The sequence below is a fragment of the Etheostoma cragini genome, chromosome 12, assembly GCF_013103735.1.
Source record: "Etheostoma cragini isolate CJK2018 chromosome 12, CSU_Ecrag_1.0, whole genome shotgun sequence".
NCBI classification, from domain to species: Eukaryota; Metazoa; Chordata; class Actinopteri; order Perciformes; family Percidae; genus Etheostoma; species Etheostoma cragini.
The window spans coordinates 4,809,288-4,824,140 of NC_048418.1; the positions used below are offsets into that span (position 1 = coordinate 4,809,288).

Here is a 14,853-nt window from a genome sequence, read left to right on the forward strand (position 1 = left end):
GTCAACACCCCTAACACACACACACACACACACACACACACACACACACACACACACACATACACACCTAAATTCACACACACTTACACATCTCTCTCTCTCTGTTGCTGTTGAATCCCACTACAAGCACATAGCTCCACGGCCATATGGTGTGTCGTCCCCCCCACCCCCTTCTCTCTCCTACTGGGCACACAGGCCTCGGAAAACAGCATTTCTCTCAGACCGTTGTTAGGCTGCTGATCTCCCTTGAACAAATCTCTTTGTGTGTGTCATTACTTCTGAAAGCTTTTGTCGATAACATTACTTTACACTCTCAGCCAGTGCGGCATGCTAAAACGTAAAACCCTATAGTCCATACCCTTTGCCTCTTATGTTTGCTGTCCCTATGTGGTGTGTGGTGTTTTAACAAGACAAAATGTCTGCATGCCTAAAACTGGAAACAAGATGTTGTAAAAAAAAAATACACCTGCCTTACTAAACCCAATCACAAAGTGTGGCTGGACTAGAGAAGAGCACGGTATTAAGTCCATGTCAGACACTTTATAGATTCACCTTATATGCCTGAACAATAATCCGGCCTGTAACCTCTTTTCTTCACTTCTTGAGTATAAGGTTTCGCCGACCTTAGGTTGGCAAAAAAGAGTATTTGTTTATTTACGTCACAATACAGAATCTTTTCAAACTGTTTAAAGCATATTTTCTTTTACTTTTAATGAATGTACTCTACTAAAATTGATCTTAACAGTGTATTCTGCGTCGTCGAGTTCCATTGTTACCAAAAAAACAATCAAAAACACATCAAAGAGCCTCACAGGCTCCGGGTGACATGTTTGTTTTTATTATGAGCATGGAATTCCTAGTTTATTTTAAGTCCATTCCACATACGCACAGTCCTGCTGATGTAAATACCAGAGCTCGGAATTTATCTTCATTTTTCAGCACCGGGGTTTGCAGCTTGGCTGCGTACATTTCTAAAAAATGATTGAGAATTAAAAATGGAAACTATAAATTTGTATCCTATTTTTAAATGTTTACATCTTCAGTGTAGAACCACATTATAACGGACAGGAAGGAAGGTCGGAAGGTACTCACAGACAGATACATGACCTCCTCCTTGTGGACTCATGAGAATTCATGAGAATAGCTGACAACATAGATTATTTAAATCTTATATTTTACAGTAAGTTTGCGTTGAAACGTTAAGCCAAAAAATGTTAAAACATCAGGCCAAGTATAGTAGAGTTCTAAAGCTTGTAAACTGACTCTGTAATATCCAGCCTGTCCTCACCCAGAAAACTGACAGATAGGTTGACTGTGCGAGCAGCTTATGACACCCATATCTACTTAAGCGACCTCACGTATCACGTGTTTCTCCAACCCAAACGAAGTATTTTGCTTAAACTTATCTAGATCCGTTTCGCAACATAATCTAATGTTTAAAACTGCAACCGCTTTAAAGTTATAAAAACGTTTAATAGTGGAGGTAACCGCAACAAATTGTACCGTCCATGTTAAGAAGATAAACGCTGTTTTAAATGGATTAAATTGAATTGAATGGGGGGGGCTATAGATCTCTAGGTATGGTGAAGGGTATGTGATGAATGGGGGGGGCTATAGATCTCTAGGTATGGTGAAGGGTATGTGATGATGGGGGGCTATTTTAATTTCCAAAGACCAAGGGAACTTTATCAGGATGCATAGTATCCTGGATCCATGAAATAACTGGCCTTTAAAATAAGAATCTGCCTGACTCAATAGGAAGTTGACAAAGGGGGGTGTATACTAATGCCCGCTCTATTTTAAGGAAGAACATTTATTTATTTACAATAAATTATTCATTCACAAAGAAAATTGGTGTCCTTAAAGGTTGGATTTAACCTCATTTTTTAATTAAGGCATTAAGATAAATTTCTGAAACATTATTTTTTTTATTCCTCTATTTAGTCAACTTAAGCATGGACATATAAACTTATGAGCACCCCTGAAGATGCCCAAGCCACTAGCTTTATTTTTTTGTCTGCCATCGACTTAACAGTTGTATTTACCTAGCTAGGGTGAATACCTTGGCACTCTCACAGAGAGACAAGCTAATGAACCATGGAAGCCACACATTACTGTTTCTAGGGAAGATAGCAGCACATTCATAAAATCACCACATCTATGTCTGATGTTGATTAGCTGCCCCAAATTGCTAAAATAAATAATAAACCCTGGTCTTGTATCGTCAAATGTTGTGTCCTTTTTTAATAAGGACATGATAAGGACTTGTGTCTACTTGTTGTGTTTCCACACAGTAAAGACTGAAAAACCTAGGGGTGTATCAAAGTGAAAATCAAAACAAAAGATTATTTCAATTTTCAAAGAAGATGCTCTCCACTATGCCTTTGACAAACTAAACTGAAGTGTGTACCAAAGAGGAACAGGACTTTAATTGTGACTTAGATTGGACTACTTTTGTAAAAGTAAGATACAGAACGCTTTCTTTTTTCTTCTTCATGGGTTTATCTAAGGTACGTACAGTACAATACACATATTGTCATTTTAGCAATATGTGTTATATAAGAGGAGGGCTTCACAATAATAAGAGGCACACCTTTGCTCTTCACTCTGCTCTCTTCAGCTGTGCTGAAGTTCGCCTGTAGTTGTTGATTGTGAAGGTAGCCGTAAAAGTTGATAGCGAGACTTCAGTAGTTCCTCAAAATGTTTTCTCTTTAGAGGCCCTTAAAACTTCTTTTTGGACCTCTATCTGTTATTTGTCTTTTTGAAAGCAGCAGAACAGACTGCATGCTGATTACAGATGGAGCCAAATTAAAATTCACAGCACAGTGCATCATAGCCCCGACCAGCATGCTGTCACATGCGGGGAAAACTGGTTTCTATGGGTTGAGTAATGACTCAGCATAAGATAAAACACCTCGGCCAAAATAAATCACTGAACGTGTCTGTCCTCTGTATCAGCAGAGAATCAGCACATGATCAAATATGTTGTAAGGTGAAACACAACTGTTAAAAAGTAACTCCTAAAATCTACTTACACTCAAAGTCAAAGCCACACCATGCTCAAATGCGCCCTAATTTCATGTTGTATAGTAATTATGTGCAGGGTTTGGATATCTACTGTGTTCATACTAAAAAAAATGACAATTAATTTAAGTAATAATATAAAGGAAAAGTTAAACTTTTTGGAAATATGCTTAATTGATTCATGTTTGTCTTAGCGAACAACTGCCAGCCACTGGGCAAATAGATAAACTGTAGTTTGTAAAGAAATAGTTAAATTGATCACTTCACTTTCTTTGGGACATCACAACATCACAGAATTAATACAACTAGTTAAGATTAGGAAAAAGATTGTGGTTTGGATGAAACCACTCCTAAGGAGCATGCATTTCCTGGGTGAAATAGAAAGCAAACTCCGCTCCCTGGTTTGAAAGTTCTGTGTTTTAGCGGTCAGCAAATAGAAACATCAGCAAAAAAAAAAGAGTGGATTGCTTACGTATTACACTGCTAAACGAGTCGTAGCTTTTAGAAAGAATGGTTCATGAGAACAGGCTGATGTGGTATGGTAAAGGACACGGCTTCAGTTTACCTGCGCAACAGTCTTCCCTTTAATATTCAGCATATTTTGGGATGTTGTCATAGTCTCAATAATCTCATATCACGTTCAGAAGAATCTCAAATATAAAATGTGAGATATTACAATATGTACTATATTGTGGCCAACCGTTCTTGAGTGATGGTTTTCATGATCCATTCAAGCTTTGTTTCCATGGTGATATTGAGATTACTCTGTCCATGCAAACAGTTGCCATAAATGCAAACAGACATATGCAGGAGAGGGATATAAGATTCATATAGACATTGTATCGCAAACAAGGCCTGGGCCACATATACATATACATATATATAAAATTGGCAAATATCAATCAGCCTATTTCTGAAAAAAAAAACTTTAAGGTTAGGCTCACAAAGGTAGCCATCCACAGATGTTCCATGTGCATGTTTGACATTAAAAGATCATGTTTTATCTAGTATTCTATGCACTAAAAAAGGTATGTACAAAAGATTTATGCTTTTAATATGCAACTTAATTTTATACATATGAAGTAGGGGTCCCTGCTCCGTCTCTCTTTCAGTTAAGGGGTCCTTGGCTTTAAAAACGTTGAAGACCCCTGCTTTGAGAGCCTGGTGATAATGTACTTACAGATGAGGTAAAAGAGACTAAATACATTATCAAAAGGTCACAAAACATGTTCAGATCGTCATGTACCCACTAAAGACACAACCCGTAAAGGTTTCATTATGTGCAAGTGGAAGTTGTGTGTGAAATCGGTACTTTACACATCCCCGTCTGAAATCAGCCTCACTTTCGTCTAGTTAGAGGACAGGCTTGTAGGACAACCTAATGTGTGTACATTGGAATAATGATCTGGACAGTGGTAGCCTACTCTGTGTCTCCTGCCATATTCTTTCAATATCAGCCGGAAGCTCGGATCAAGAATCTCGAGTTCTCCTTAATAGTTGTTTATAACTCCTAAAGTTGGGGGATTCCAATAAGTAGTTATCTCTGCTTATTGCCGAGCCCTCCGGTGGCCGCGGCGATTATCGTTGTCTCGGGGGAACAGAGTTGAGAGAAAGAGAGAGAGAGAGAGAGAGAGAGAGAGAATACACTTGTGGCATTACAACCTCTGTGAAAGGAAACTCTGACATAAGCTACATTTCGTGGTGATATTTGGGATGTAGGTTTTTCCTCTTAAGTCCTGTAATACAATGTTTGGTGTTTTATAATTTTGTCATGTGTTTATATTTTCATTAGTGTTGATGTATTCTTTAACCCCCCCCCACACACACAAAACACACGACTCACGGCATGAACACATCACCTCTCCTTCTAACTCGCCATCACCACCTCCCTTTACAAAATTTAAAACAAGTTTCAATAATATCCACAATATTGGATACAACTAAACAAAAAATCTGTTTCCATACTAAAGGTCTGGATCTGGGCTAATAACACATTCTGGACCAAAGAGACGCTGTTCAATTTTTGTTATTTTGTTTATGTAATGTTTTAATGCTGTGAGCACAACTAAGAAAATGGAGGTTGTTGGTTCTGTTCCAGAAATAACAGAACCCAAATCAAAGTCTACATGCATGTCTGTGTATAAGTATGTCTGTAAAGTAAGTCAAAGTAAACTTAGTGTATATTTCCTGTCTTTACGGTAAATGTTTATGGGGTTTTACTACTTTAGGAACACATCTTTATTTTTATTTACTTTTTGAAATCATTTTTATGTTATTGTTCTTTTTCTTCTACTGTATTACTGTTTATAATATTGCATGTATTATTTTGATTATTGGAATTCTCTCTATAGCACCAATAAGATTAATTCATTTGTTTTGATTAGGGGATCCAAACTCAGTATGGACATTGTGTATGAATGCAATGTTCAATAAAGTATGAAAAAAAACCTTATGTCACATTGACGTTTGCAACAACACAATTTATTAAATGTCACATGATAAACTTGCTCAACAGTACGTTTTTCCAGTCTGGACAAGAATAGTTTTTTTGAATTATGTTTATTTAATATCGGTTGTAGAGGTCGGGGTGGCGCCTGGGTAGCTCACCTGGGAGAGCGCGCGGCCATGTACAGAGGCTCAGTCCTCGACGTAGCAGCTACGGGTTTGGTTCCAACCTGTGGCCCTTTGCCTTTGTCCTGTAAGAAATAAAGCACAATTAAACATTTAAAAAGGGAAAGAAATTGGAAGTGTTGGATGAAATTGTAGAAAACTCTCCACCAAACCATATAATCCAGACCATCTGCATGGATGGATACCACTTGAAGTTAATAATAAAAGGTTTTCTTTATTGTCATTATGGATGAAGTCCAGTTAATATATCATTAAAGCGACAGCAGGCACAAAAAGAACTGGGTGACATTATTAGCATCACGCTGTAGCCTGAAAGTTCCAGAGGGCCTGTATGATTTTTGTTGCAGCTCCACCTCAACACTGAGCCCCTCATTGTATCCAGAAGCACTCTCCAATAAGATGAATGATTTTATTCCACAACTGACACATCACTGTGATGTTATTGCCTGGAACAAAACAAAACCTCCCCACTGGGTGCTTATATCCGTCAGCGTTATATTGTGGGAAACTTTAAAAAAATGTGCCCGGCATGACCCTTAAACAACACCAGACAGACTTCTTCACTATCCTTTCTTTTGTTATTATCACATTGTATTAATCTTGCCACTGTAAGTTTAAGTTTCTAAGCATATTACCAGTGCTTGAGTAAGCAGACGTGTTTTTCCTCTCATTTTAATGCAAAGTACAATTTGTATAAATGTAAGCAAAACACTCTCGGTAATCTATCACATTCTGTCAGTCCACGTGCTCTGTCAATCAATTAGGGAATGGGGGACAAAAACAGCTTTGTGCTGGAATCCTCTGTGTTGGTACTGCCTATCTATTTATCCTTGGGTTAAAGATTAGGCTTGTAGAATGCTTAAGATAGATGCTATGTCAATTTCATTCTAAAGGACTTGAAACTCCTTTAAACTAAAAGGTTTAGCAAATCTGCATTCAGAGAGGGGCTGCGCTAATAATGCGGCCTAATCAGATTACTTTGATCCATTGTAAAGCTGGTGGGTGGCCACTTTCTCTTTTTTTACCTCTCCCTTTCCACCACTTTCTTATTTGGCTCTGCATTTTTCTGTCTTCCTCCGCAACTCGTTTTTTTATCTCTTTTTCCCGTTCTTTTTCTTTCTCTTCTTATGTTCTCCCACCTCTTTGCTGGGTGGTACCATACACGGCAGCGGCGGTCTCATTAATCCCACGCTCATGACAAACTAGTCCTCAGGGGGGGGGAGAGAGAGAGAGAAAGCGCACACTTTTTAAAAAGTGCCCTGTCACACTCTGGCACGTCATTTGCATTTAGGTTAAAACCAGTCGGGACTCCTAAATCTCATCTATTGGCAGAGGGAACTCCCTTTTCACTGCGGTAGGAGGGCATCAGTTATTTTCAGGCCAAACCTTGTTATACTCTAACAACTTTACACACACACACACACACACACACACACACACACACACACACACACTGCTCTGTCAATGGAAATGCAAGTGTTTTGGTTTGTAAACAGGTTATAATCTTTATAAGGGTTATGGCTTTTATCCAGCATGCAAGTGTATACTTTGCCAGTAATCAGTGTAATGGGCTCTCTGACAAAAAAAGTGGTGTACACTCACACGGCGGGTTAGTTGAGCTCTAGTAGGGGCTGCATTGTAATCTTATGTATGTACAATGTGTGCACAACATATTAATAATGCTTCCTCTTACCATGCATAGTTTAAGCCTTGTAAGTGCTTACATACATGGTGCACATAGTAAGAGTTGTCCATTTAGAAACATTAGTTAGCTAGCTACTTCAATACAGTCTGGGAGATGTAAAAAAGGATCAGGATATTGTATACGCTAGTGTTATAGGTTAACAAGGCTAACAGTTGGTCATACCATTGGTCTCAATGGCTATGAAAGAGATACTAATATTAGCATGTTAGTATAATGACAGTGAATGCTGAGTCGAGCAGGAATAATGAAGATCTTGTTCTCCGTCTTAGTTTAAAGTGTTAGCATGCTAACATGTGTCACTTAGTGCTAGTGGGCGCTAAACACTACAGTATGATCTGAGACTGGCCGGAAAAACCTTATTTTAGCAGGTATAATGCTTTTAAACCAGAGTATTAGACACAGACATTTCACTATGAGCCTAAACTGTCAACCTCATGGTGGTGTGGGACGGAAAGTCAGCGGACCGATCAACACCGTCATCCCCAGAACCACGCCACTATCTAAAACTTTACATTAGGATGAGACACACATGGTTTTTCTTCCTTTTTGGGCAAACATACAATAGCTGATACCCTTTGTATCTATTGTAAAATGTTTTTAAGTTGTGTATGTTATTATATTTTATGAAGTTCTCTAGCTAGATGTATATGATTGATGTTAGCTTTGCATCTAGAACATAGATTAGTAGTTTAATTAATAGTTTGGGGAGGTTTACCTACAACAATGTAGTCCTATGTGGTTAAATACTTGGCATGGTCCCAACTGGATGTTCAACGCGCCCCTGATTCAGTTAAAAAAACAAACACGTTGCTACGTTTTTTCGGCCTGTACGTAACCCATGAATACACAGGCAATGCTCAGTGGCTCTTCCCCAAACATTCCTCACTGGTGAACAAGACAAAGGAACAAAGAAAAAGTAAGTCTGGAAAAAAAAAAAATGAACTCTTCAAACTTACTTAACAACTGAAACCAAACTGGTTGTCTTTGCTTAAAATGTAACCAGTACTCACTGTAACATTTCACAAATTGTCACACCAACAAACTTGGGATACTGCAGTAAATGCATAAACGTCACCCAAAAGTAATGTAAAATGATGGCAAACTGAAAATAAACATGTTCCCAGTTTGTAACAACCCTTTGATCCTTAATGATTTGTGTCATTATGTTAAGTATGGTTTAGATTCTCTGCCCAAGCCCGAACCTGACTCGACCGATATTTTCCGCCACTTTCCTTTGACTTTTGGCCTTTGATCAAGTATTTGTGCTTTTTTAACCATTACTTTATTAACATAATTGGGTGGGGAGAAAGCTATGCCTCTCCAGCTTCTCCCAGAGCTCTGGGTAGTGCGGCCAGTCGGCGTGCAGACTGCGGCTAGGGCAGTATTAATTAGGCGATCGAGAAAAGAAAGTCTCCTCTTTGGTTCCAGGGAGTTGATTATGTTGTTGCCTTGATCTGCTACCCACACAACGATTACTGTAGTTCAAACAACTCAGAATTGTAGTTGAGAACATCACTATTAACGGCCCACGTATTAAAAAATTGTCGGGTTTATATCAGGCTCGGGCTCATAATTACAGTTAATATGTCGGCAGGGCCTGGCTCAGACACAACGTGCACTGGCTCGGGTAGGGTAAGAGTTGATTTTTTTTGGGGCCGGATCTAAGCTCTAAAGGCATGAACTACAGAAACCAGATGAAGCAGACCAAACAGAAGAACCTATAGCTTTGAATCAATTGAAACCCACATTGTAAATGTAAATGGATTGTTCTTATATGGCGCTTTTCTAGGCTTAAAGACTACTCAAAGTGCTTTTACATGGTATAGGAACCATTCACCATTCCCACACATTCACACACTGCGGCCGAGGCGGCCGTACAAGATGCCATCTGCTCATCAACACTCACACACATTTACACTCCGATGGTGCAAAGGGGTTCAGTGTCTTGCCCAAGGACACTTTGACATGGAATTGCAGGGTCAAAGATCGAACCACCAACCTTCAGATCTACCCCTAAGCCACAGCTCCACCCTTGTGCAGGTGCAAAGATGGTGTAACTCGACTTGTTCGTGAAGTTTTGCACACTGTATAAAAGCCTGTGATCAGCAGTAAAATATTGCTTGCAACTACATATTGGGCAGTAATCAGTGTAATGGTCTTATGGAGCATGTAGCCCGTGTTTATATATAGATCTTTCCACAAGGCTTTGCAGTGATAAGTAGGATTTTTATAGTAAGAGCTGGGTGTCTGAGCGTTTCATGTCTTACCTCCTCACTGCTCCATTGCCTTTTACTCTTGTTCCCGTCCTAATTCTCCTCTCCCATGCCAACACAAGTGCCTTAACTTACTGCTTGAGTCACTCAGTTCTGGGCTCTTTTCTTTTGATCAATCTTAATCCTCATTATTATTTACAGGCCTTGATTTCACCCTGCAACCATTGCTGTGCTGCCGCAAGAATAAACCAGCAAATAGTATGGGCTTTGATCATTTATGGACTATACGCTAATGGACTGTGTCTTTTTGATCTGCATTGTGCTTTCACTTCTTGTGTTAAGTTCATTGTGACATATGTGGATGAGATGAGCCTTACATTATTTGATAGCTTGTGTACCAGTAGAGCTGGCCAAATATATTTAGGTACTAGATTTCTCTATAGTACTCGGTCATGCTAGCAATAAGTGTAATAGTCTACTACGTGGCAGACAGTGCAAAGTAATCCATAAACAGTATAAGGGTGTGTACTGTGTAACTTCCTGCAAAGTTGGCATTAAACTGGATCTGATCTGCATATTCCTAATTATAAATTTGAAAGGTAATGAGGGCTTCAGCTTCCAACAACATCAACCCATAAATCAGTAATAAAACAATGACAAGACACTGAATAGCTACGACTTTAACAACGCAGGTGAGAATGTAGCACATAGAATATTTTTAGGAGAAATTGAAAAATGTTGGCACTTAAACATCTCTGTGTTCAACTTTCTGACAATGCATTTTTCCAGATATTCATTTGGGTTTTTAAAGCTTTAGTGCGTAACTTTTTAATTTTAGTCAACGTCAGTTACATTCAAGCCATTGCCAAATGAGTTGCTACAAAGCTAATTAAGACTATCAGCTCCACACAACCCTCCCTGTATTTCTCAGTTCGGCTGTGTTCAGAAGATTGTGTTGTCCGGTGACTTTCCCGAGCAGAAACTTGGATGAAGATAATTACCTCTTCTGAAGAGTCCATGTTTTTTTTTTTTCAATCCTCCATGTCCACCCTGGCGTGGTCAGGGTAGGTTTGTATCATGTGGACTCCCCCACAGTTTTGTTACTTAGAACTCCTTATGGGGGTGGCAGAAAAAATAATTAGCAGCATCAGATTTGAAATGCCAAAAACAGAACAGTATTTTAGGAAATCCTTTTTATTATTAAGTTTTTATTATAGATAGAGCCATTCATTTTATATACATTTCTATTTGAGTAACATATGAAAAGTTGGGGGAGCATTTTAATGTAGAGTTGAGACCTGCTACACATTGGAGTCCCGGTTGCACTTTCAGTGATCTCTATTTTGATTTATGTCTTACACTCAGTGCTCTTACCTCTTATGACTTATGAGCCTGATGGATCTGTGCTACTCTTCACACTTACATAACAGAATAACCCATAAAGCTCTGTCATGCATTTATAATGTTTTCTGTTTCTTTGCTGTGCGTGTTTTTGGCATACATCACTAATATTTCAAACAGCGAGGAGTGCATTGTCTGAGGAACTGAGGTATGACACAAAGTACTATCTTTCATATGCTCCACTGCTTCCATAAAATCACTGTTTACTCATCTTTATCTCTTGAGTTTCATCATTTCCTGGGATTTCTTTGTTCCTCTTACAGGGATATACACTCTTGCAGTTTATAAAGGGGTTTGATGTACTGTATATGCAGTGGTAATAGCTGACACTGACTACCCATGCAATGCAATACATCGTCCGAGACCCATTAACGTCTGTACAACATTTGTGCCAATTCGTCGAGTAGATGTTGAGGTATTTTACTGGATGTGTGAACACTTTGACATGCTGGTGGTACTACAGGACAGGTCAGGGGATTGTCAAAGTCAATAGAATTAATCCTCTAGGGCATGGGGTCTCAATTTTTAGGGTCGCCAGATGGTTGGGGAGAAAAAAAAACTATACCATATTCTAGACTGAGAATTTTTTTACTTTTACTGTGGTTGTTTAGTTTATTTCATGTAGAGCTTCACTTGTAAATCAAGAGGTCCGGGAACACAGAAAGTAGTCCAAGGGTGGGTCAGGGGGAGAGAAAAAGTCCCAAAGCATCAAAAATTAACCAAGCATGGAGCAGATTGGACAAGGCTAGGTGCTAGTTGCTAATACTAAACTGTCATTAAACCAAAGCATTATTTGTTTGCATGTATTGATCAGAGCATTCATAAAAATCACTCAAAATCAGCAGGGAGAGGCATGTAGAAACAGCTGTTTACACCGGATTGCACCACTCTTTCTCTCTTCGGGGGGGGTCACAAACACAAACCACATTATTTGGGGGGGAGAGACCACTGCTCTAGGGAACATAGTTATCTGTACATGTTATGATAATTTATGAAAAAGCTGGTGAGGTATTTTAATGAAACTTTTGCATGGCCGTATTTATTTAAACACAAACAACACCAGGATTTGTCTGTTTCTTCCTGGCTGAAGATTCCAGTGGATCTCCTTTATGATGTTGACAATTTGTGCTGCAATAGCAGACGGCCTCTCATTTAGTCCTTTTTGTCTGTCTGTTGTCTTTGGCAGAGATCTCCGGGAATTCAGAGGACATCCCTCTGGTGCGCTGGAAGCAGCAGTGGCTGGAGAATGGCACTCTGCTCTTCCACATCCACCACCAGGACGGCAGCATGAACCCCCCGGAGCCGACCGAAGACCCGGCCAACGATTCGGCGAAGGAGGAGCTCCGCATCCTGCACATCTCTGTCATGGTAAGACTCTCTGCTCGGGGCCTGACTGTTCACGAAGCTGCTAAAAATGGAAACTGTTTTATAGTCTAATATCTTTTCTCTTGACATGCAGTCAAAATAACTTTTTAATTGGCCAAAATCTTTCATTTGCAAAATTAAAATGACAAAGGAAAGAAATTGCTTTTTCTCTCTTGCTGTTTTCATGGAGATATGGATTTCAAGAAATAAAGTCATTTTAGTATTTTCCCTGAAGCTGAATCATCGGCAGATATATCATCTTTGAGATAAGATAACATGTGCCTTCCCCTTTGTTTTGTTTCCCTGTGTATTCCAAATGAAGCTGACTGCACACTTTTTTTAGGGTTTAGGGAGCAAATAAATCATGGCACAATGGCTGCAAAAATGCTTCATTTACAAAACGTCTCTGTGTCTCATGTTTGTATCACTAGTATAAGAAGTCTTTATTGTCCAGATGTTGATGTAGTCACTCAAAACCTTTTAAAAAGCTATGTCACTTCACTGGCAGATTAGTTTAGAATGGACACATATAAAGTGCATGGCATGCACTCTAGGCGGTTTTTCTGCTTTTTGCCAGAGGGCACGGACATGTTTGACATTGCAATGGATGTGTTACAGTACAAGTGTAAAGACATGGAGGACGTCAAGGTGGACTCCTGCAAGTTTTCCCTACCGTTTTAAGGCCAAGTTGTTATGGGGAAAATCTAAGCTGAAGGAATGTAAAATCAGTGTGAGCATCAAAAACAACTAAAAGACTTTTCTCAGACCTAATGAATGGACTTCTTTATCGAGTTTTGTCTTTAAAGAGTTCATATTATGCTCATTTTCAGGTTCATAATTGAATTTAGAGGTTGTATCAGAATAGGTTTATGTGGTTGAAATTTCCAAAAACACCAGATATTTGTTGTAATGCACATTGCTGCAGTTCCTCTTTTTATCCTGTGTTTTCAGCTTTCCGTTCTAGCTACCGACTGAGGCATCTCACTTCTGTTCCATCTTTGCTGGGAGTCGCACATGCGCAATACCTAGACTGCTTCTCATGTTGCCTAAATTGCCTCCTTGACTTCCTTAGTTGCATCCCTTCCTCGCGTCTTAGTCCCTCCCACCGAGGAGGCCCGGGAGAGACGCAAGGAAATCATTGAAGGAGAGAGGCAACGAGCCACTTTGTTTTAGAGGGATAAGATGTCCTTTCCTCTGAGGCTTCACATTAATTCGTCATCTGTTTGGGCGGAGTTTGCAACTCCTTCAGCTGCATGGCTTCCGGGAAGGCTGCTCTTCTGTATCCTCGCCTATAGCTCCTCGATGATCCCTCCTCGATGCCCGGTCCTCGGGGAAGAAATAAGAGATTTGAGACGGCACAGAAGGACAGAAAAATGTCCGGTTCCGCCTAGGAGTAGTGGAGCTATCAAATAATGGTGATGGGATTCAGCTGTAATGTCTTAGAGCCTCTGCTCTAACTAGCTTGGGTTGAGGGCGTGTCACACTAGCAGATAGGCATTTTGAGCATTATGACATGTGTTACAAAGTGATGCAAAATGTCATGGAAGTAAAGGTTGGAGAGCGGTTTCTAGCAGTGTAATCTGTGGAAGATGGTAACTCCCTTTGGGGTGGACTTTGGGCTTTTTCGCTTTGTAAACCTATTAGATACGCAAAAAACATATATAACACAGTAAAGGAAAGTGGAAAAGCCAAAACTCATAATATGAGCACTTTAAGCTTTTTGAGGGTTATTTAGTTATCTGCTCTAGATTTCCCAACATTTTACACAGACATAGGTAAATAATGGTACAAAATAATGTGAAATTGCATAATGTTTTTATTGAAAAACATCAAATTTTTCTTCAGGGATGACCCTAAACCCACAGCAACATACATGCACCTAAGTCTTCCACAAACCTAGGAAAACACTGTTGTTGTTGTTTTTTGTGAAGATAACATAAAATTGGATTTGTGCTTTTACCCATGTTTAGTCAGAGAGACAATGTACAGACTATAACAGCGAGACAATCTGTAATTCTGTGTCCAACATACATTAAGAAAGTTCTACAATTCGGTTGCAGAATGTAGATTTTTGCATGCTTGCACTGTATCAAACCTTATCTGCTATGTCGGCAAAGTAGGGAAATGAACCCTTAGATCACGCAGCTTTCTCCTCTTGCCTGAGGAAATGTATATTTATTAGATCTCAGATATGCCACACCTACTCCCAGTGCCCTTTTCCTGCCCAAAGACATTGCAACTGTGCTTTGATGGATGATATGCATTTTGAGATATTGAAAGCATATTATAGCTGCATACAGAAATGATTAGTCAGGTTGAGAAGACTTTTGCCAACAGCCACATCTGCTGAATGGAGGCAGGGAGCCGCGTTTCGACACCCGCTGAATGTCCCCAACCTTGAGACCTTGGAAAAAATAACTGTCCTTGACTACCCCTCTGGATTTATGTATGGTGTAAACATCAAGCCGATCTACCGTTTGCACAGGCTTGAGGGGTGACACCATTTTTGATCTG

General features: G+C 39.5%; 1 protein-coding gene across 5 annotated transcripts in view; it reads left to right on the forward strand.

Moving 5' to 3' along the window:
- Positions 1–14,853, forward strand: part of astn1 (astrotactin 1) — a 330,603-nt gene that overhangs the window by 46,468 nt on the left and 269,282 nt on the right. For all 5 annotated transcript variants that reach the window (XM_034888865.1, XM_034888866.1, XM_034888867.1 and 2 more), the window contains exon 2: positions 12,161–12,342. In XM_034888865.1, the coding sequence (XP_034744756.1) occupies positions 12,161–12,342 (182 nt within the window). The remainder of the gene's footprint in view (positions 1–12,160; positions 12,343–14,853) is intronic.